This window comes from Phyllostomus hastatus, unplaced genomic scaffold (genome assembly GCF_019186645.2).
Source record: "Phyllostomus hastatus isolate PE091 unplaced genomic scaffold, TTU_PhHast_1.1 phas_contig_283, whole genome shotgun sequence".
NCBI classification, from domain to species: domain Eukaryota; kingdom Metazoa; phylum Chordata; class Mammalia; order Chiroptera; family Phyllostomidae; genus Phyllostomus; species Phyllostomus hastatus.
The window spans coordinates 354,480-373,030 of record NW_025333833.1 but is presented as its reverse complement, the minus strand read 5'-3'; the positions used below and the strand labels follow the sequence as shown (position 1 = coordinate 373,030).

At 64.1% G+C, this 18,551-nt stretch overlaps 2 protein-coding genes and 5 non-coding genes across 7 annotated transcripts; 4 read left to right on the top strand and 3 right to left on the bottom strand.

Moving 5' to 3' along the window:
• The first annotated feature begins 2,427 nt into the window (after positions 1-2,427).
• On the top strand, positions 2,428-5,646 carry LOC123818274 (basic proline-rich protein-like). Its single transcript, XM_045838317.1, has 5 exons — positions 2,428-2,971; positions 3,551-3,660; positions 4,160-4,598; positions 5,151-5,259; positions 5,614-5,646. Coding segments are annotated over exons 2-5 (648 nt in total). The 5' UTR covers positions 2,428-2,971; positions 3,551-3,562; the 3' UTR covers positions 5,616-5,646.
• On the top strand, positions 5,620-11,220 carry FCGR3A (Fc gamma receptor IIIa). Its single transcript, XM_045838316.1, has 5 exons — positions 5,620-5,739; positions 6,314-6,334; positions 6,619-6,876; positions 9,276-9,533; positions 10,854-11,220. Exons 1-5 carry the CDS (start codon positions 5,700-5,702, stop codon positions 11,045-11,047), a joined length of 771 nt encoding a protein of 256 aa, XP_045694272.1. The 5' UTR covers positions 5,620-5,699; the 3' UTR covers positions 11,048-11,220.
• A 2,061-nt stretch (positions 11,221-13,281) lies between these two features.
• On the bottom strand, positions 13,282-13,355 carry TRNAN-GUU. The gene has a single exon. It is a non-coding gene; the product is annotated as a tRNA-Asn (tRNA).
• A 1,917-nt stretch (positions 13,356-15,272) lies between these two features.
• On the bottom strand, positions 15,273-15,344 carry TRNAD-GUC. The gene has a single exon. It is a non-coding gene; the product is annotated as a tRNA-Asp (tRNA).
• Positions 15,345-15,912: 568 nt separating this feature from the next.
• On the bottom strand, positions 15,913-15,984 carry TRNAG-UCC. Its single transcript has one exon. It is a non-coding gene; the product is annotated as a tRNA-Gly (tRNA).
• A 484-nt stretch (positions 15,985-16,468) lies between these two features.
• TRNAL-CAG lies at positions 16,469-16,551 on the top strand. The gene has a single exon. It is a non-coding gene; the product is annotated as a tRNA-Leu (tRNA).
• Positions 16,552-18,103: 1,552 nt separating this feature from the next.
• TRNAG-GCC lies at positions 18,104-18,174 on the top strand. The gene has a single exon. It is a non-coding gene; the product is annotated as a tRNA-Gly (tRNA).
• The last annotated feature ends 377 nt before the right edge of the window (positions 18,175-18,551 follow it).

Sequence of the window (18,551 nt, the reverse complement as noted above, 5' to 3'; positions counted from 1 at the left end):
TCAGAACCGGAGGACGTTTGCGATGGGAAGAGATGGACGCGGGGCGGCCCGGCGACCTCACCGCAGACGAAGCAGCGGAGGCTCGGGGAGCAGCGGGCGGCCTGCCGCCCAGCCTCTGTCATCTCGAAACCGAAACGGCGGCACTTCCTTCCCGGACAGCGCGGTTCCCACAACACGCCGCCAGCGCTCCGCGTTTGAGACCCTGAGGTTCTGCGGGGTTGTGGGGGGGGAGGGTCTGTGTGTGTCCTGATGGGAGGTGACCAGGTGAGTCAGGCTGGCGGGTAGCACTGAACCTCTGGGGCGCTCTTCCGTGTCAACAGGCCGGGGTGTGTTAGTGACTGCGGGCACGGTCAGCAGGCCGTGGCCGAAGGCCCCACACAACCGCTTTCGGTTCTCTGTGGTTTTCGCCCCTTTTGCGGCCATCAGTCTGTTCCTGTTTTTTGAGTCTCTCTCTCTACCTCTCATCCTCCCCACATGTCCTTCTGCGGGCGGGGCATCCGCACGTCCACCTCTGTCCCCGGCTCGGCCGCCCAGGACCCTCGTCCGCACGGCACGTCCCATCGGTTCTTCTTCACCCTCGGCCCCCGGAGGGGGTAAGGTCTCCGCATCTCCCCCAAGACCTTCCCCACCCAGCACACTTCCGCATTCTGGAAGTTTCCTTTCCTAGCTCCCTCCCTCATTTGCCTAGAGACGGGACGGTGAACCTGTGTCCGAAGTGATCTCGGTGCCGGTTGCGCTTGCACTTGAGAGGCCACTGTACTTGGTGCTGCAAGTGGAGTGTTTCCTTAGGAGGCCGTCACGGCTCTCCTGGCCGCTCGGTGGCCTTCGCCGTCCATCTCTTCGTGGACGCGTGACGGGAGGGAGGGGCCCTGGCTCTGGCCGACGTGCAGGAGGACAGAATGGGCCAAGCCGTGCGGGTCTCAGCGCACATGCCTTCCGAGGCCCAAGAAAGTCAGGGGGGACACCGTTCTTCCTTCCCACACGCCCCTCAGAGAGGCGGAGAAAGACACACACCCCATGACCTCACCCCTAAGTGGAACCTAATCAACAAAACAAATGAGGGGAATAGAAACGGAGACACGGAAACGAAGAACAGAGTGACCGAGACCAGAGGGGCGAAGGCGGGGGTAGCGGGGAAGGAGGGGAAGAGGCAAAGGGACGCGAGCAGAGGACTCACGGGCACGGGCAAGGGGGGGAGTGACTGCGGGAGTGAGTGGGGGGGGGCGGTCGGGGAAATCTCGGGGCAACTGGAAGTGAGCAACAATAAAGTTTTCAAATACTCAGGAAAATGTGGAACATGTTGAGTGGTGTGTGTTTGTGTGCCTGTGGGGGGGGATTAGTGTAAAAGCTCAGGTTGCAGAAAATCACGTCATGTGTAAGCGTAAACCACTGAAAATGGACAAAATACACAGGTACAGGCAGATGCGCATTCGCATGAATGCGGATGTGTAGGGAAAGTTCTAGAAGGGCACTATGGTCTTCTCGGTGGTCACCCTTCACTCTCTCCCTCTGGAGACTGGACCCCTGCCCCCACCTTGGATCTGGGTGGGCTCCTGACTGCCCCACCGGCCCAGTGCCCTGGCGAGGGGAGCCATTACAGCAGCCTGTGGACAAGTTCAAGTCTCCCGTCAAACAAAATAAACTCTCCCTCCCCCCCCCCCGTCCTCCCCGGGACGCAAGTGTTTGAGTCTCCTCTCCCGTGGCGTCCCTCGGGGCTTCCGACTGGGGGCGGCCCCTCCAGAAGCCGCAGGTGTCAGCACAGGAGAGGGAGCTCCTGGCGGGTGGGCAGTGGAGGCGGGTCCGCCGGTCCCACTGCGGTGACGACCGAGACCCCACCGTCTCCCCCCCCCGGAGTCCCCTCCTCGGGGGCGGCACCCCGGAGGGGACCAGCGGGGCTGCTCTCTGGCCCCCATAACAGACGTAGCTTGGACAACAGATGTGTCTTCCTCGCCGTCCCGGAGGCCGGAGGCCGAGACCCGGGTGTGGGCAGGGCCGGCTCCTCCCCGAGTCCTCACGGGCTCGTGCGTCCCTCTGTGTGTGTCTGTGTCCCCAGCGCTTCCCAGGAGGACACCAGTCCCATGGGACGAGGGTCCTCCTTTTAGCTTAGTTGCCCCGTTGAAGGCCCTGCCGCCAAACACACTTCCCTCCTGAGGTCCTGGGGGCGAGGGCTTCAGCATGCAGGTTCTGGGGGGACGCCGTTTAACCCACCACAGGACCTCAGGGCAGGACACGGAGGTCTGGCCCCTTCGGTGTCTGCAGTGAAAGCAGCCACCACGTTGTACTGAGACCGCCCGCAGTGGGGCTCCCCCAGGGAGGATGGGGTGCTGCTGCGAGGGGGCGGGGCTCCTGGAGAGCCGGGACCACCGCTCACTGCACCCTCATGGCCTTCATCACAGAGATGCTTCAGAGGACTAGAAGTTCGTCGAGACAGTTTTTTATTTCTGCTCCGTCCTCAGCCAGGAGGGATCAGGCTTCCGTCCGCAGCCCCAGCCCCTGAGATGATGCAGGCGAAGACCGCAGCCACTCCCCGGGGGGCCACACGGACTTTTCCACGGCGCTTCGCACAGGGTGGGGGCCTCTGGGGGCCCTCTCCTCGCTGCCCCGCCTCCCCAACCCGCTCTGTCAGCGGCTCTGGTTTTGCACACGCAGCAGGAGTGGCCGAGTGCCAAGCCTCCGACCCCGTCCGCGCCCCCGTCCTCACCCTCCACCGCCCTCCCCCTTCCCCGGTCCCGGGGCAGAGAGCACTCTCCCACACTCTGACCCGACCGGGGCCCTCCCTGGGGCTTCCGGGGGGCGTCTTGAACTACAGGGAAAACGGAGTGCATGTTGTCGTTGTTTCTCACGTTGGAAGAGCAAGTCCATTCGGAAAGCCACAGAGGCAGGAGACGTGAGCCAGCAGGGCTGCCTGGGCTCCGGAGCCCCGTGCCAGGGGCCGGAGGGGACCCTGGGGCTCAGGAGGGGGAGGGCACAGGTGACGCCCGGGAAGAAGGAGCACGGGGGGAGGGGGGGGCAGGAGGGTGCAGGCACTCTCGGAGAGGGAAAGCACCTACACTTGCATTTTTCCTTGGGAGACGCCCAAAGCTTTTATCAGTTTAAAACACCAGCCGCGTTGGGGCCTCCTAAACGCGTCCTTGGTGCAGAGCCGTCCCCGGAGCCGTGCGTCCCACCGCCTTCTGGACGTCTCACCCGAAACCGCCATGACCCCCTCACTGCGGCCCCCTCCCTCGACCCAGGCCTGCACCCTGCACTCTGTCGGCCTGTGGCAAGTGCACACCAGCCTTCTGACCCCTGCACCCGGGGCTGAGCTCCACCAGACCCTCCCTCGAGCCCCAAGCGCCCGGGGCTCGCCCGTGCCCTGCCCACCCCGCCTCCTCACTCCTCTCTCCTCTCCCAAACGCCCTCCTGCTTCCACAGGCCCCCCTCCCTCACCGGGGCTGTGCCAGCAACCCCCCGCCCCCCCCCCACCTGCAGCCTCTCCCTCCACCCGACTTCCAGGCCTGCTGGCGGAGTCACTTTAACACGGTGTAAACCCGCTTGTGCTGTTCGACAGCCTGAAGCCTCGATGGTCAGTCCCACGCTCGGTGACTCTTGCTCCGAGGGCGGCCCCAGGAACCACGTGCTGCTGCTCCCCGTGACCGAGGGGCCCTTCGGCGTCACCCAGTGAGTGTGAGTGGAGAGCCTAGGACGGTCCAGGCTGGGTGCGGGATGCTGGGGACACGGTGGTTGCCAGAGGAACCGCTGCCTGCCCTGAAAGACCTCGCAGTCCACAGGTGTGACAAGCCCCTGCAGGAGGCCAGGGGACGGGGACCAGGGGACGGGCGTCGCAGCCTAACGCAGGAGCCAGGGAGCCCCGCCTCTGCTTTGGGGCTTGAAACGGTGGCCAGCGGGCACAGGTCCGGACAGGGGGCCAGCAGCCGCACGGGCACTGTCCTCAACAAGTCCTCGGGGCTGGGACTGCTGTTTGCAGCCCCATTTGACAGAGGGGGAGACTGAGGCCCAGGAGGCTCAGGCGGTGGAGCCGAGCTTCCACCCCCGCTGTTAACCCACTGGGTGCCGCGTGGCGCCCGCTGATCTCGGGGACGGTGCCCAGCTCTGCAGACACGCCAGCCACGCCATCCACTCTCTTGTGATGCCACCGGGGGCCCTGTCCTCTGTGCAGACTCCTCCCCGGACGGAATGAGCCGCGGCCCTCTCTGCGTGCCCACGGCTTTTCACAAATGCTCCCGGAGACGCTTATCCAGAGGTCTCCCCAGGAGAGGCTGGAGGCCCCGGGCTCGATGACCTTGGTCGACCTTGGCGAAGGAAGACGCAGCGCGGTGCCCGGCGCTCCGGCGTCTCCGCTCGGGACAGGGCAGGGCGGCGGGGACCAGCCCCCGGGAGCACCCCCTTCCCTCACCTGCGGGCCTCTGCCCACCCCAGGAAGTCGGCCGCCCACCCGGCAACTCTCGGCGGGCCCGCCGGCTGCGGGGTGGACACGCCCCTCCCCCCGGAAGGCCGCACCCAGAAGGCGAGCCGGAGAAGGGGAGCCTTCCAGAAGGAAACCCGAAGTGTTTGCCATGCGGCCAGGGAGCCCCTGCACCCCCGGACAGGCAGCTGAGGTGGGCGCGGGTCCGCATTGTGCAAGACGTGAACGGAGGCCCTGCGGGGCCGCTCACCGGTGTCCACCAGTCCCCGGGCGTGCGGGGGAGGGGAGGCTGCAAGGAGGCCTGTGGGGGGGGCGCGGTGGGAGCGGGAAGGACGACGAACTCTACGCACGAGCCAAACAAACAAAACTCGAAGCCCGAGGAGGGTTTTGGCCGCTTCTGGCGTGAAAAGGGGCGTCAGTGCCAGGCGGTTCGGTTTCCTGTCCGGGGCCTGGACGCAGGGGGAGGGTGGGCACCTGCTGACCGCCGGGGTCTGGGGAACAGAGTGGACGACGGCCCTGCACCCCCAGGCTGCCCCGCAGCCCCACCTTCTCCGCAAGGAGCCCCGAGCGGCCAAGCCCCCCCCCCGCCCCCCGCCAGTGGCTGTGGCTTGGCGCAGCCCTCGTGCCGCCACGGTGGCGGCACAGAGCCCCCGCCTCGCCGCTGACCCCTCCGCCCCCACCTGTCTGCGGGCCCCTTGCTTTCTCCAGAGCCCATCTCCCCGACAGCCAAGGCTCCTTTTTCCAGAGACGCAGGGAGCCCTGGGAGCGAACCCACGCTGGGAAGCGAGAAGAGGGCGTGGGCACTGCTGCTTGGAAGGAAACGCTGGTGGAGAAACGCCGGGCTGAGAGGGCCTGTAGGGTCTCTGGGGTGGACCGCCTGCCCCCTGTGCTTCGGTGGCGCCGGGGGTGGGGGGGGGACCGGGCCGGCCGGAAGAAGAAGGTCGGAGACGGAGACGGAGACCCTCGGGGACAGTGGTCCGCCCCCTCCCCCGTCCCCGCTCTCCCCGCTTCCTGGTGCTGGGCGACCCAGCCCTGCCAGGTGGGGCAAACCCTGAGCCTTCCGAGGGTGCCCCGCAGACTGTCACCGGCCGGGCCCGCCACGAGGGACAAAGGGACACGCCCCGCTCAGCTTCCCCTGCAGGCACCCCCCCCGCCTGCCCGAGGCTCACGTGTCTGAGGTCAGAGTCAAAAATCAATGACGTTCCCAGAGCAGGAGCCTGTTGCGTGAGGGAAGGCAGGAGACACTTCTCCCGAGTCAGCCAGGCACAGCTCCCCCTGTCGCTCTCCGGCCAGCATGTGGCGGCTGCTGCCGCCCACCGCCCTGCTGCTGCTAGGTGAGTCAGAGTGGCCAGCGCAGGGAGGTGCTCAGGGTGCCTGGGGGTCAGGCGAGGATCGGGGACCCCCGGCGGCTGCAGCCCCGGGCTCAGCTCCGGGGACCAGCCACCGGAGACGCAGAGAACGCTGGTGCCATCGGGGGGGTGAAGGGGGCCCCCGCCCCAGTTCTCAGTGCCCCCACCCATGTGTGGGCCGGGGGCCTCTCCCATCGCGGCGGCCCGGCCTCCTCTCCGGGACTTTCTTGTGTCTGCTCTTTCCAGGGAGGGGGCTCGGGCGGCGGCTGCTTGAGGCTTCCTTTCAGGCAGAGTCTGTCCACGTCCTTAATTTGGGGGACTGGACAGGGACCAGGGAGTACGGGGGCGGTGGTGAAAACAGGGGTTTGGGTGGGCGGGCGGGCGGGGAGGGGGCTGGAGGCACGGACGTCGGAGACCAGCGAGGACAGCCGGCAGCCGCATGTCCTGGTTCCTGGGGACACGGGCGGCTGGCGGGGCAGCCCCGCCCCCCCACCCCCGCCCCCGCCCCCGTCCCCGTCTCTGCCCGAGCTCACGTCCATCTTCCTCTTCTCTCCCACAGCTTCGGGCCGCTCTCGGTCTGGTGAGTTGGCTCTCAGGGTGTCCCGCTGACCGCTGGGGCCCGTGGCATGCAGAAGCCACGGGCCGAGGCCACGGCTGGCGGGGGTGGGGGCGGGGTGGCAGGGGCAGTCCCCCCGTGGGGCGGGCCTGGCGCTGCGCTTCTCCGGCCAGCTCTCCTGAGGGCGCAGCAGGGAGCCTGTGAGCCATGACGCTCCCGGCCTGGCCGCAGACCCGCAGACCCGCAGACCGGCAGACCGGCGTGGGTGTGCGGGGCTGGCCCCCGCCCACACGGTCCTGCCTCCGCAGAAGGCCTCCCGAAGGCCGCGCTGTCCCTGCGCCCTGAGTGGGACAGGCTGCTGGAGCGGGACCCCGTGACGCTGACGTGCCAGGGCGACCGCGTGGAGGAGGACAGCTCCGCCCGCTGGTGGCACAACGGGACCCTCCTGCCCGGCCAGGCCTCCAGCCTCTCCATCGCGTCGGCCCGCGTGAACGACAGCGGGGAGTACCGGTGCCAGACCAACCGCTCCGCGCTCAGCGACCCGCTGCGGCTCCAAGTGGTCGCCGGTGAGGGGGTGACCGGGAGGGGGATCGCCAGTGACCGGCGCAGCAGAGGCCAGGGAAGGCTGGGGGAGCACCAGAGGGCGACGTTCGGGGGCGGGGGAGTCAGAGCCAGGATGAGGGGATCCGTGGTCCCTCTGCATTGCCTGCGGGCACGGAGTCTAACCCCGCGCTGCGGGGCGGGGGGCGGGGTGCGGGGGGGACCGGACTGCGGCCCTGCCCAGTCGCAGGAGCAGCGTCCGCAGTGGACGCGCCCCCCCGCCCCGAGGCTCACTCTTCCTCGCGCGTGTTAACGAGTCTGTTCTCGGGCCTCCTGTCCTCCTCGGTCTCAGACACACAAAGCCCAAGCGGCCCCCGCCCCAGCCCTGGCGGCCGAGCCGCCCGTCCCTGTCCCATCAGCACCACACGCAGACTCACAGCGAGACTGGGCCGCCCGCGGTCCTCCTGGCACCCAGAGGCCCCTCCAGACGGCTCGCAGTAGCGGACCAAAGGCTCTGTGCCCTCCGCAGCCCCCAGGCACCAGAAGCGGCGAGGCGGGGGGGCTGTGGAGGTGGGATCTCTGAGCCGGGTGCCACCCTGCCCCTGTCCCCTGGGCACTGCAACCCCACTGACACCCTGGATGGGCTTGGAGGGGGAGGGGGACCCGGCGCTGGCTGCCCACTGAGCTGACCTCTAGCGCGGAAGCTGCAGGAAGGGTGTCTGCTGTCCCGCTAGGAGAGAGCTGGCCCCCTACGACCAAACAACACGGGGTTCACCAACAGGCAGCGACAGAGTAATCGGCTCGGGGAGTTGTCGGGTCGGCTAGCCTGGGGCTCGGCTCCGGAGGCCGGCCTCCGAAGTCCAGCCGGGCAGGACCGTGCATTAAACTGCTGCCAGGGCCACCCAGGTCCCCAGGCCAGCCCCGGTCCCCACCCCCCCGCCCCGCCCCGCTGCACCCTGGGGCCCAGCTCACTTCTCCCCCCCGAGGCACCTTCCCCTTCCTGCCTTTCTCCGGGCAGAGCCCCTCCGCCCCGTTCTCTCCATCCCGGAGTCCTGGGATCTTAGACAGGGCCGCACTTTCTGCCACCTCCTGCCGGGATGATTTCCGAGTCGCTCGGAGGTCAGGACCGTGCGGCCAGTCCCCGGGGGACCCCCTGGCTGCACAGCCCGGTGCCTGTTCCGTGGCGTGTCTGTCCGACGAACACACGCAGACGCTCTCCGCGCATGTGGCGGGGCAGCCTGGGGCCAGCGAGTCCCCGCAAAGGCCGCCGGAGCACCTACGGGCAGGCGGCATGGCGTCTCCTGGCCCCGCCCCCACACTGAGGTAACCCTCTCTGCTCCCGCGGCACGTGGGCGCACAGGCACGGGGCCCCTCCGGACCACTGGCATCTCCTCACAAACGGTGAAGGCTCCCTTCTGTCCCTTCCGCTTGGCAAACATTCCAGGTGGAGAAGGTTCACGTTCTGTCAGTTTTGTTTGGCCTAAGAGAGTTGATTTTTTAAAAGTAAGTTGTATTGTTTTGTTCTGACAAACCTCATTCTATTTTCAAAAATATGTGGAAGTATAAGGAAGAAAATTAAAGCACCCCACCGCACCCCCCCGAAACCTGTTAACATTTAAGGGGAAAGTGCGCCCCTCCGTGGGTGGCCTCGTGAGCACGCGCTCCCCACACCCCGTCTTCCTCGCGGAGCCTCGCCTCCCGACCGTTCCCGTGCCGGGTCACGGTCGGTCTGCAGCTCATCTGCGGTCGTCCAGGCCCGCCCGCCGGCCAGGCTCCCTCCGTGCGGAGTCTGGGCACGGGGCGGGGCAGCCGTGAGGCCCTTGAGGGGGTGGGCGAGCCTTTTCGCTCCTGAAGGCTGCGCTCAGGGTGCCCGAGGCCCTCAGACTCCCAAGGGCACGCCCATCTCGACCTTCAGACCGAGCCCTCCCTCGCCGAGTCTGCGGCGGCTCCTCCGCCGCCCAGGGACCACGCTCCTGGCTGCGGCCGGGGTCTCTCCACGTCTCAGCAAACTGTCTGCTCCTTCCAGGGCTGCCTTTCCTCCCAGGAGGCAGGTCACCGTTGTCAAACGCAACTTTGACTCTTGGATCTGGAACACGCCGGGCCCCTTGCCCCCTGCCCTCGCACACCAAGGGCAGCCCTCCACCCTGCAGACGGCACCTCGCCTGCCTCACCCGAGTCCCTCTGCCCTGGCCGTGGTTCCCACCGTGTGTCTGTCCCTGTGCCCCCGCTACACAGGGGTCTTGGTGTGGCTCGAGCTCTCACGCAGGCCTGGGCAGGGTGGGTGGGGGGCGCTTTTTCCTGGGGGAAGCTTGTGGGAAGGGCTCCCAGTCCGCTGTCCACCTGGGGACCTGGTGGCCAGTGTCCCTTCGAGAGCGAGCCGTGCCCATCACCGAGGCCTCCGGGGGCTGTGGTCTGTGTCTTTCAGCCTGGCTGGTGCTCCAGGCCAGACGCTGGGTGGTCCAGGCGGGGGAACCCATCGTGATGAGGTGCCACAGCTGGAAGAACCTGCCTGTCTACAGGGTCCAGTTTTTCCAGAACGGCAGAGGCAAGAAGTTTTCTCGCAACAACCAGGATTTCCACATCCCGGCAGCGACCGGCCAGCACAACGGCTCCTACTTCTGCCGGGGGATGATCCAGGACCGGCGGAACGAGTCCTCTGAGGCCGTGCAGGTCATCGTGCTCGGTGAGCGGGGTGCGGGCCCAGAGGGCGGCCGGCGAAGCCACGGGCCTCTCCGGGCCCCAGTTTCTGCGACAAACACGGGGCGTGTGTCGGGCTCCCTCCTGGGCCACGCGCTGTGCCCAGCGTCTCCTTGCCTGGGGCCGCCACCGCACCCCACCCCCGCCCCACCCCCGACCAAGTGATGGGAAGGGCACCACCAGCTCCCCGCACGGAGGAAGGAACTGAGGCAGAAAACAGGGGGTCATTGACTTGCCCCTCAGGTCACACCTGACCAAATGAAAGAATCAGACAGGCACCCGTGTGCTCCGAGAGATGTTTGCCCAGATTCTGTGGAGCACCCTGGGGGTGGGGGGGACTGCGGTCACAGCCCCCACCCCCACCCCCCCAACACACAGTGCTCCTGGACCCCCAGACGTCACTCACGTCCCCTGTATCCAGACTGAGACTGCACAGTAAGACAGCAGAGAGACACACACCTTTGGGGACTTCAACAAAACAGAGCCATCATTTGTGTGACAATAATTGCATTGCAATTTCAGTTTAAAGTCAACACTCTCAATAGACGAAGGAAAGAAGGGGCAAATAATGGAGCAAATGGGACAGAATGCCAGCAGTTAGGAAATGTAGGAGATATATATATATATATGAGTTCATTGTATCATTCTGGTAACTTTTTGTTCGTTTGCAATTGAATCAAAGTTAAGAGTTAAACACTTGAAATTTAAAACCCAGCCCAATGTTACCAGTGTGAGGACAGCAGCGAGGAATGAGTCCGCAGGAACAGCCACAAGAGAGTGAGAACCAACAAGCCCCACCTCACTCCCTTCTGGGTGGGCGACTGGCTCCTGCGCCTCTCAGCGAAGAAACAGTATCCGTTTTCCTGCCAGTGAGTAGCACAGTTCCACGGTTCGCTTCATTTTCCAGGTTTCCTTTAGTGACGATGACCCACACAATGGGCGGCGTTTTCAGACACGAGACAAAGTTACTGAGTTAAGACATAGTGTTCTCGCACCGACTTGAACTTGGACAACCTTTGTAAATTCACACCAAACCCAGCACCCTCACTTGCTTGGCGGCCCCAGGCACAGCCTCCCTGGGACAGGAAGCTGCCTCTGCTGCGGTTTGGAGGGCCGTGCCCCACGGGCAGCTCCGGTGCGGGGGACGGCCTGGGAGGAAGCGAAGGCTTCCGCAGACCCCACCGGCCCTGGGAACCCGGCTCGGCTCCTGCCAGAAGGACCCTCCTCTGAGGAAGGGCCTTGCTCTTGATTCCAAAGGCCTGCCCTGACGGCTGCCGTCTCCCCGTCCCTCTGCCTCTCCTCGCAGGTGTGGCAACCCCACCTGTCCCAACTTCCCCACCTGGGAAGCTGGCGATCGTCAGCCTGCTGCCGGGACTCCTGTTCGTCTTGGACACGGCGCTGTACCTCTCCGTGCGGAGAGACCTGCGACGCGCCCTGAAGAAAGGGAGGAGTGACAGAGTCACGTGGAGCAAGGGCCCTGAGGACAAGCAGGAGCAATGAGAACAGCAGCTCGGGACCCCCTCCCCGCGTGCCCCACGCACTGCGAGGTCCCCCGCACCCACCTCTGGGGAGAGCAGGAAACCTGCACCTCAGGGCGCAGGCTGAGGGCCCTTCGCCCAGCTCCATTTTCTCTTGGTCTCCAGTGAAAAAGAAAGGCCTAATTTTTAAAAATACTGCTGTCATTTTTAGTGCTCAGTCTGGTTCCTAAAGTTTGCTTTTAATTATAGTCGACATACACTGTTAGGTTGGTTTTTGGTGTATGACACTGGGATTCGACATTTAGCATGCTCCACAAGGCGACCCCAAAGGGCCTGTGATCCTCAGGGCCTCCTGCGGAGCCCCTGGGGCAGCTGCACCCCCAGGACGTGAGGCCCCAGAGCGACACAGCCCCCCGGCCCGGCCCCTGTCCCGGCCCAGCCGCCGTCCAGTCTCCAGACGGCAGCCCATCTGGAGACGAGAGGACGTGTGGACATTTTCCTTAATAACTGGAGACGCGGGTGAGAGAGCTCGCGGCCGAGTGCCAGCTGGCCCGGGGTCTGCACCCTGCCGCAGGGCCGGTGCCGTCAGGGCCCCCGAAACTCCTCAGGCAGACTGTGGGGACTGCTGGGGGGGGCGTGGCCTGAGAGAGACAGCAGAGCCCACAAAGGGGGCGGCTGAGAAAGAGCAGGGTGGTCCAGGACAGACGGGAGGACGCCCCGCTGGGACGGCTCCCTAGAAAACAGGGTCCGTGTGAAACCTAGGTGTGCGGAGGGGCGAGGGGTGGGTGGCTGCCAGAACCGGGTGCTGTGCTCGTGCGTGATGGGTGCTCCTCACGTCCTGAGGAGAGATGGTCCCGGGAAGCGAGCGGGGCCAGGGGCCGGGGAGAGAAGACAGAGCCGCCCTGTGCCCTGGGGAGAAGCGATGCATCTCTGCCCCAGACTCAGCCTGGCGCGCAGACGGCACCCGTCTGCACCGAGAAAGCGCAAGGAGAGAGAGTCCCCCCGGGAAGGAATGGGCAGCGGAGGGCACTTTGCTGGCCAGGGCAGTAGGAGCCAGGGAGCGGAGGGGCGGGGCCTGCGCAGCCTCCTCACTGCCGGAGGGCTGGCGTGGCTCTCCCCGCGCGACACACCACCAGGCAGGGTAACCGGGCGGATCGTACCAAACCCCACCCGGCTCCGCTGTGACGCCCGGAGTCCCTCGGCTCGTAGGCCCGGGTGGTGGGGCGGTCGCTCTGTCTTCCTGCCTTCCCAGTTTCCGGCAGGACGTTTTTTGACTCTAGTAAAGCGTTCTGCCAACGTACCGTTTGCTCCTCTCAGACAGAGGGTGACGACCCCACGGCACTAACACAAGACTGTCGGAACCCTTCCCACCCACCTCCTGTTCGTCCAGGGTGATGGACACCCCTCTCCTTAAGCGGCATCTGGCCACAGCTCCTGGGTCAGCTGGCTCGGTCGCCAAATGCGCGCAGGGGTCCTCTGTAGGTGTAGGGATGGGCAGGTGTGGAGGGAGCGGAGGCAATTGAGAGCACGGGGCAGGAAGGAGAAGGCACAGGTGGGAAGGGGACAGGGCCCGAGCAGGGAGGGGTGCAGGGTCAGCCGCCGCCCGACGGTGCTGATCCGTGCGCAGAGTCGCCCGGAGCTGGCTGCGGGAGCCTGGACGGGACTCAGGCCGCAGCCGGTGCAGGTGGCAACCCTGGACATTGGGCTCACTTCCTCGGCGCCCACACGGAGCCCAGGTTGAGGTGAGGTGCCGAAGACCCCAGGAGGAGGAACCACCCAGGGTCGCTCCGGGGTGGGGGCGGGAGCGGGGCTGTTGTCCTAGTGGGAAAACCGCCCGCGGGGGGAGAGGGCAGAGGCGTCATTCGGGGGGTGACGGCCGAGGACGAGCGGGAGTTTGCCAGGCGGAGAGGAGAAGGGCCCGCGGCCCACCAAGGAGCGAACACTCAAAGGCCAAGGGAGTCGCGGGTCTCGAGGCTGATGGGCGGGGGGCCTGTCCGGACCCCGCAGGCCTCCCAGGGGCGCGGGCAGAGGAGGTTTGCGCCTTGGACGCCCCTCCGCTGGAGCGGGCGGGACGGGAGCGAAGGCAGCGGGACACCCGCGGCCGGAGGAACTCCCCCTGACCCCCGAGCGCCCGAGCGGGGCGTGACTGCGCGCCCAGGTGCCCGGCGGGTTCACGAAGTCCGGGCGCACGAGCGCACCTCCCAAAAGGGGCCGCAGGTGTCGGAGGGAGACCCGGGCGCTCAAAAGGGAGGCGCGCGTCCCTGGGTGGGCTCGAACCACCAACCTTTCGGTTAACAGCCGAACGCGCTAACCGATTGCGCCACAGAGACCGGCGGACGTCGTCTCCGCCGCCAAGTCACTTGAGTGAAGAGTCAGGCCGCAGCGTCACTTCCCCCAAGCAGCTGCGGCCGAGGCGGCGCGGGAACCGCGAGGGGCGGTCCCCGCCCAGCGCCTGGCGCGCGGCTGCGGCGCGAGCCCCCGCGGGTCTCCTCCGGCGCTGTCACCTGTCACCTGCTGGGGCCGCGAGGCTCAGAAGGGGCGCAGCGAGGTCGGAAGGACCAGGGGCCTTCGGGGAGCCCGAGGCGGGCACTCCCCGTGGATTCCGCAGTCCCCTGGTTTTGCTCGGATATTTCGTGAACTCATGTGCACGGGCGCGCGTATTAACGCAGAAGAATTTTATCGTGAAAGTGTAAAATACCAACCGCGTCCTGCAAAGTGTAAAGTCTAAGGAAGGGAGCCTAACACCCCGAGTCACTCTCCCGCCCCAGCTGTTCTCAGTGGATCCCCCCCGTGGGCTTGTGCCCACACCTGACAGATGCCTATGGTTCACAGACTCGCCCACGTCCCGGAGGGCCCACGTATCGGAGGGCAAAGACCCCTTTTCCAACATCTCCAACCAGGGCGCGTGCTCAGTGCCCCCAGTGCCCCAGAGCCCCCGAGAGAACGGAGAGAAGCTCCTGCCTTGTCCCTGGCACGTGTCACGGCCACAGGCCTCTTGAATCACGTCTCCAGCCGCTGGCCACACCGGTTCTTCCTGCCCCGGGCGCACGGCAGCGCTTCGCCACCCAGTCCGGGCCCCTCCGGAGTCCCCCACCCGCAGAGATTTCGGCCTGGTCCTGTGACATGGAAACGCCTCATTCGGGGAAAGCACGCCTGCAAGTAAGTCTCTGGTATCTTCGGCCGACCCTTGACCCGGGTGCGGGCGGGGCAGAGACCCCAGCGGCCTCCGGGGTGAAGACAGCGGCCGGCCGGAGGGCTGCGAGCTCCGCGGCCCAGCAGAGAGCTGAGGCGCTGCCGCCCCGAAGGAGACCAGAACCCTGGAAACGGCGAAACTGCTCAGATGGGGAGCCACGAGGCACAACGCAGTGAAGGCAGCTAAGTCCTGTTTCAGACCGTTACCTAGTGAGTGCAGACCTGCCCACGCTTTGAGTAAACACTCAAGTAGGTGTGGGGGGCGGGGAACAGGCACGGTGTGACTGCAAGTTTGCCCTCTCAAGGGCCCGAGATAAACTTACAGCAAAATATTAATAAGGTTTTCCTGGATGACAAAAAAAAAAATACGTCTGCCTTTTCTTGCTTTGTGAGCTGTTTCTCCTCCACGTTTTGAGCAAGGACCACGCAGTCCTGCGGCGCCCAGGAAAAACACGTCCGCAAAGACGCGCGTCAGGTGCGCCCCGCCCCGACCCGAAGCGGCCCGGGCCAGTGGAACGACGCCGCAAAAGCAAGCCGCCCGGTGGCGGCGAAAGCAGGGCCCCGTCGTGAAGGCCGGCCCTCGTGTTTCTGTGCCGTCCGCGTGGACGCGCAGGCTTCGTTTAGTCCCCAAAACCGAGGCGGAGAGGCCGCGCCGCCAGTCCGGGTGCACGGGAGCGCGCAGGGCGTCCGGGCGCCAGGAGGACGAGAGGGAAAGGCCGAGGGCGCTCAGAGCGCGGGGCTCCCAGCGGAGCCGGTGCGCTGGGGGTCCGGCCCGGCGGGCGGCGGGGCCGGTGGGGACCGGAGGCGGCCCGGCCCGCGGCAGGACGGGCGAAGCTCGACCGCAGGGTCAATGGTCCAACGCATTTCGCGGTCAGGGTCAAAGCGCACCCACCGCCACGGCCGCCCACGGTCCCCGGCATTCTCAGACGAGAGACGTGACCTTAGAGAACACCTGGAGTTGTGGAAGAATAATTTTTGTTCCGGCCCAGGGAGAACCTAGACAAAGTTCTGGCGCGGAGGGGAAAAGAAAAAAAAGGAGGAAAAGTGACACGTGCCTCCCCGTCGGGGAATCGAACCCCGGTCTCCCGCGTGACAGGCGGGGATACTCACCACTATACTAACGAGGAAAACCGCGGACGGGCGTGCGAACTCAGGGCCTAGGAAGCTACTTACAGGTTTGCGCGCATTGACCAAGGTGGCTTTTCGGTGTGCAGGCCGCGTGACAACCGAAACGTAACGGGAGTCAGACAGAAATGCAGATTTCTTAATAGCCACGTTAAAAAGTCAGCAGAAACAGCGAATCATTTCCGTAATCGACCGTACTTAACCCAGCATATGCAAAATGTCGTACACATTAATTAGATTTTGTTCTTACTGAGTCTTCACACAGGCATGTGCGCTACACTCACACACAACACAGCTGAGCTGGGAGGGTCATTTTTCAAGGGAGAAGCTCGGTCCGAGCTTAGATGTCGCCCACTTGTCGATGAAAGGAATGGGCTCGAACGCCCGAGCTGCTCCTGACGTGCTCAGAAATCCCCAGCAGATGAACTGAGGGTGAGTTTGAAGCTTTCTACTCATTCAATTCAATGAACAAACTGCACTTGCTGGGACGCTGGGCTTCCCCTCCGAGCTCAGCGTTTGCAAAATGACAAATAGGGAAAGAATGAAGCTGGGGTGGTGCGAGGAAAAAGTTGCGTTGGCCGGGAATCGAACCCGGGTCAACTGCTTGGAAGGCAGCTATGCTCACCACTATACCACCAACGCCACATGGCGACGCTTCCCGGAATGCTGTACATAAGTGCAGTGCCGGCCGTGCGCCCTCCACACCTGCTTCCTGGTGTCCTGTCTGTGACCGCGAGGCGCCCTCTCCGCAGGACGCGCTCCGCCCACGCTTCGCCTGTGGTCTCCGCTGCGGGGCACCCCAGCACTGGGTCCCCCGGGGCGTCTCACCTCAAGGAAGATTTGGGGCGGAAGGTCGAGGGAGACCGCTGGCAAGGTACCCACCAGGCGCGGATCGGCCCCACCGAAGACGGGGCTCGGGGAAGAGGAGTCTTAACCGATCAGGAAGTGCTGAGGCAGGAGGAAATAGGAAAAAGGGCTTGGAGGCAGTTTTACTTTCCCTTCTTGGCTGAAGAGTTCAGGGACGATTCTATTTTATGTAAAACTATACGCACTGAGGCATCCTGACGTCATGACACAGCACTCTAAGAAAAATTTAAAATTAAATAAGAAAAAGAATATTTTCGGGGTCAGGATGGCCGAGCGGTCTAAGGCGCTGCGTTCAGGTCGCAGTCTCCCCTGGAGGCGTGGGTTCGAATCCCACTCCTGACAGCGTGTGTTTTGTTTTTTTTCTTGCTTCCTTTTTGCCCCTCCAATCAACACACAGGAATTCAGGGAGAAAGGACTATGAATCAATCACCGCCTGTTCATCCTGCATATCTACCTGTGACAGTTGTGCTGCCCGGTAAATATACAATAGGACTTTTTTTTTTTTCTGTAGGCAGGGAGACTAGGCTATGAAATCTGGGAGCAGTTGAGACTAGTGTCCATCCCTGTAAAAATATTTTTTTCCTTTAGATTCCGGCTTTTCAGTGACTATTTATTGATTTCTTTATACGACGGCGACGCACTGAGCCTTTTCCATATACCAGGTACACCCCAGTAGGCCAAGACTCCTCTGACAGAAAGAAAAGGCTTCACCCCAGGGCCCTCCGTCTGCTGCAGTTGGCCAGACTTTCCATGCACAGGCTGGTGACAAAGCCTCAGGATCCCCGCCCTGACCCACTCCCACCACCAGCTCTGACTCAGTAGCCTTGCCCCATCACCAAAAGCAGGAAAGAACTTAACCAGGAGGAATGGGGTTGGGTGGAGTCACAAAGATAAAAGGCCTTGGAGTTGCTTGCTTCAACTCCTTTTTCCTGAAGACCGGGAACAAGCCACCCTCTGCTTTGGGAGCAGCTGGCTGTGGAGAAATCGTGTCCTTTGGGAAGAGGGGCAAACTGTCAAGCCAAAGAGGCTGGATGTGTGAGGTCCCTGAGTGTGAGGGTGGAAGGGCCTTTGGTTGATCAGTGGAAGTCTGCCAAACTGCATCTTTGTTATTTACTAGACTATGGCCTTGGGAAATGCCTTGGATTTTTCTGAGCCTTCCTTTGCTTGCAGTAACGTGGAGGCACAGTCTCTGTATTAGTGAGGTAACGTGGTAGCGCATTAGAAATGTATCTCTCGAACCTCGGCATCCGCGTTATAAGACCCCCAGGTGTCCCAGATGAGTATTAAGCATGGCTGACCCTGGGCTATCCCCTCTGTCTTTGCGTGGGTTGACATTGAACTTGGCCCATCCTGTCCCTGCTTCTCACCAGGCTCCCTTGACTCAGGATTATGTGAGCACGTGCACTGTCAGACCCTGTGCTTAAAACAAAGGCCTAAAAAGTCAAACTGCAAAGTGTGGACTGCAGACGACGGTGGCGCGCTCCCAGGAGACCAAAGAAAGCAGGTGGGGTTGGACCTGAGCCACGTGATCGAGGCAACGCCTCCAGTGGTGAGCCCTGGGGACTCCCCAAACTGGCGGGTGCGGTGCGGCGAGCCGGCACTCGCCCCGGGCCACCGTTCCCACACACCGGTCGCATCACCAAGAAAGCCAGAGGAGCGCAAACGGAGGGCCGGGCAGGACCCCGTGTGGACTCGGCGGCAGGGGAAGCCCGCGGCTCGGACAGCTTTGGAAGCTTGTTACTAATCCCACCAGGAGTTTAGTCGTTCTGTTTTAAAGTCGGCGCACCGTTTGGCCTGGAAACAGACGGGCAATCTAAAAGGGGACTGGAAAGGGGTGGACCCCAGAGACGGGACGAGGAGCAGACCGATACTGCAAAAAACGTGGCTAGTGTGCGCATTGGTGGTTCAGTGGTAGAATTCTCGCCTGCCACGCGGGAGGCCCGGGTTCGATTCCCGGCCAATGCATGTGAGCCCTTTTAGGCTTCGGGTTTTTTTTTCTTCCCTTCTCTTTTTCTTTCTTTTTTCTTTTCCCTCCCCTTACTGCAAAGAACTTCTGACACTGAGCTCAATGAAGCCAGTTGGCCGAAAGCTGGCTTCTCAAAACAGCTTCCCTCTCCATCACCAGGACGCTTGCAGAGGAGTGGGGACCTGGCGCAACCCCGCGGCCCTCGGGGATAGGAGGCAGTGCGAGCACAGAGCACCCCGAGGGGCTCGGGGGCCTGTCCCCTCTGTTGCCGAGCCCCAAGGCGCAGCTCCAGCAGACCTGCGGCCTCAAGCTCTCTGTCCTGTACCCGTGACATCCAGTGTGAACTCGGGGGTTCTGCTTAGCGTCAGCGTCCGCT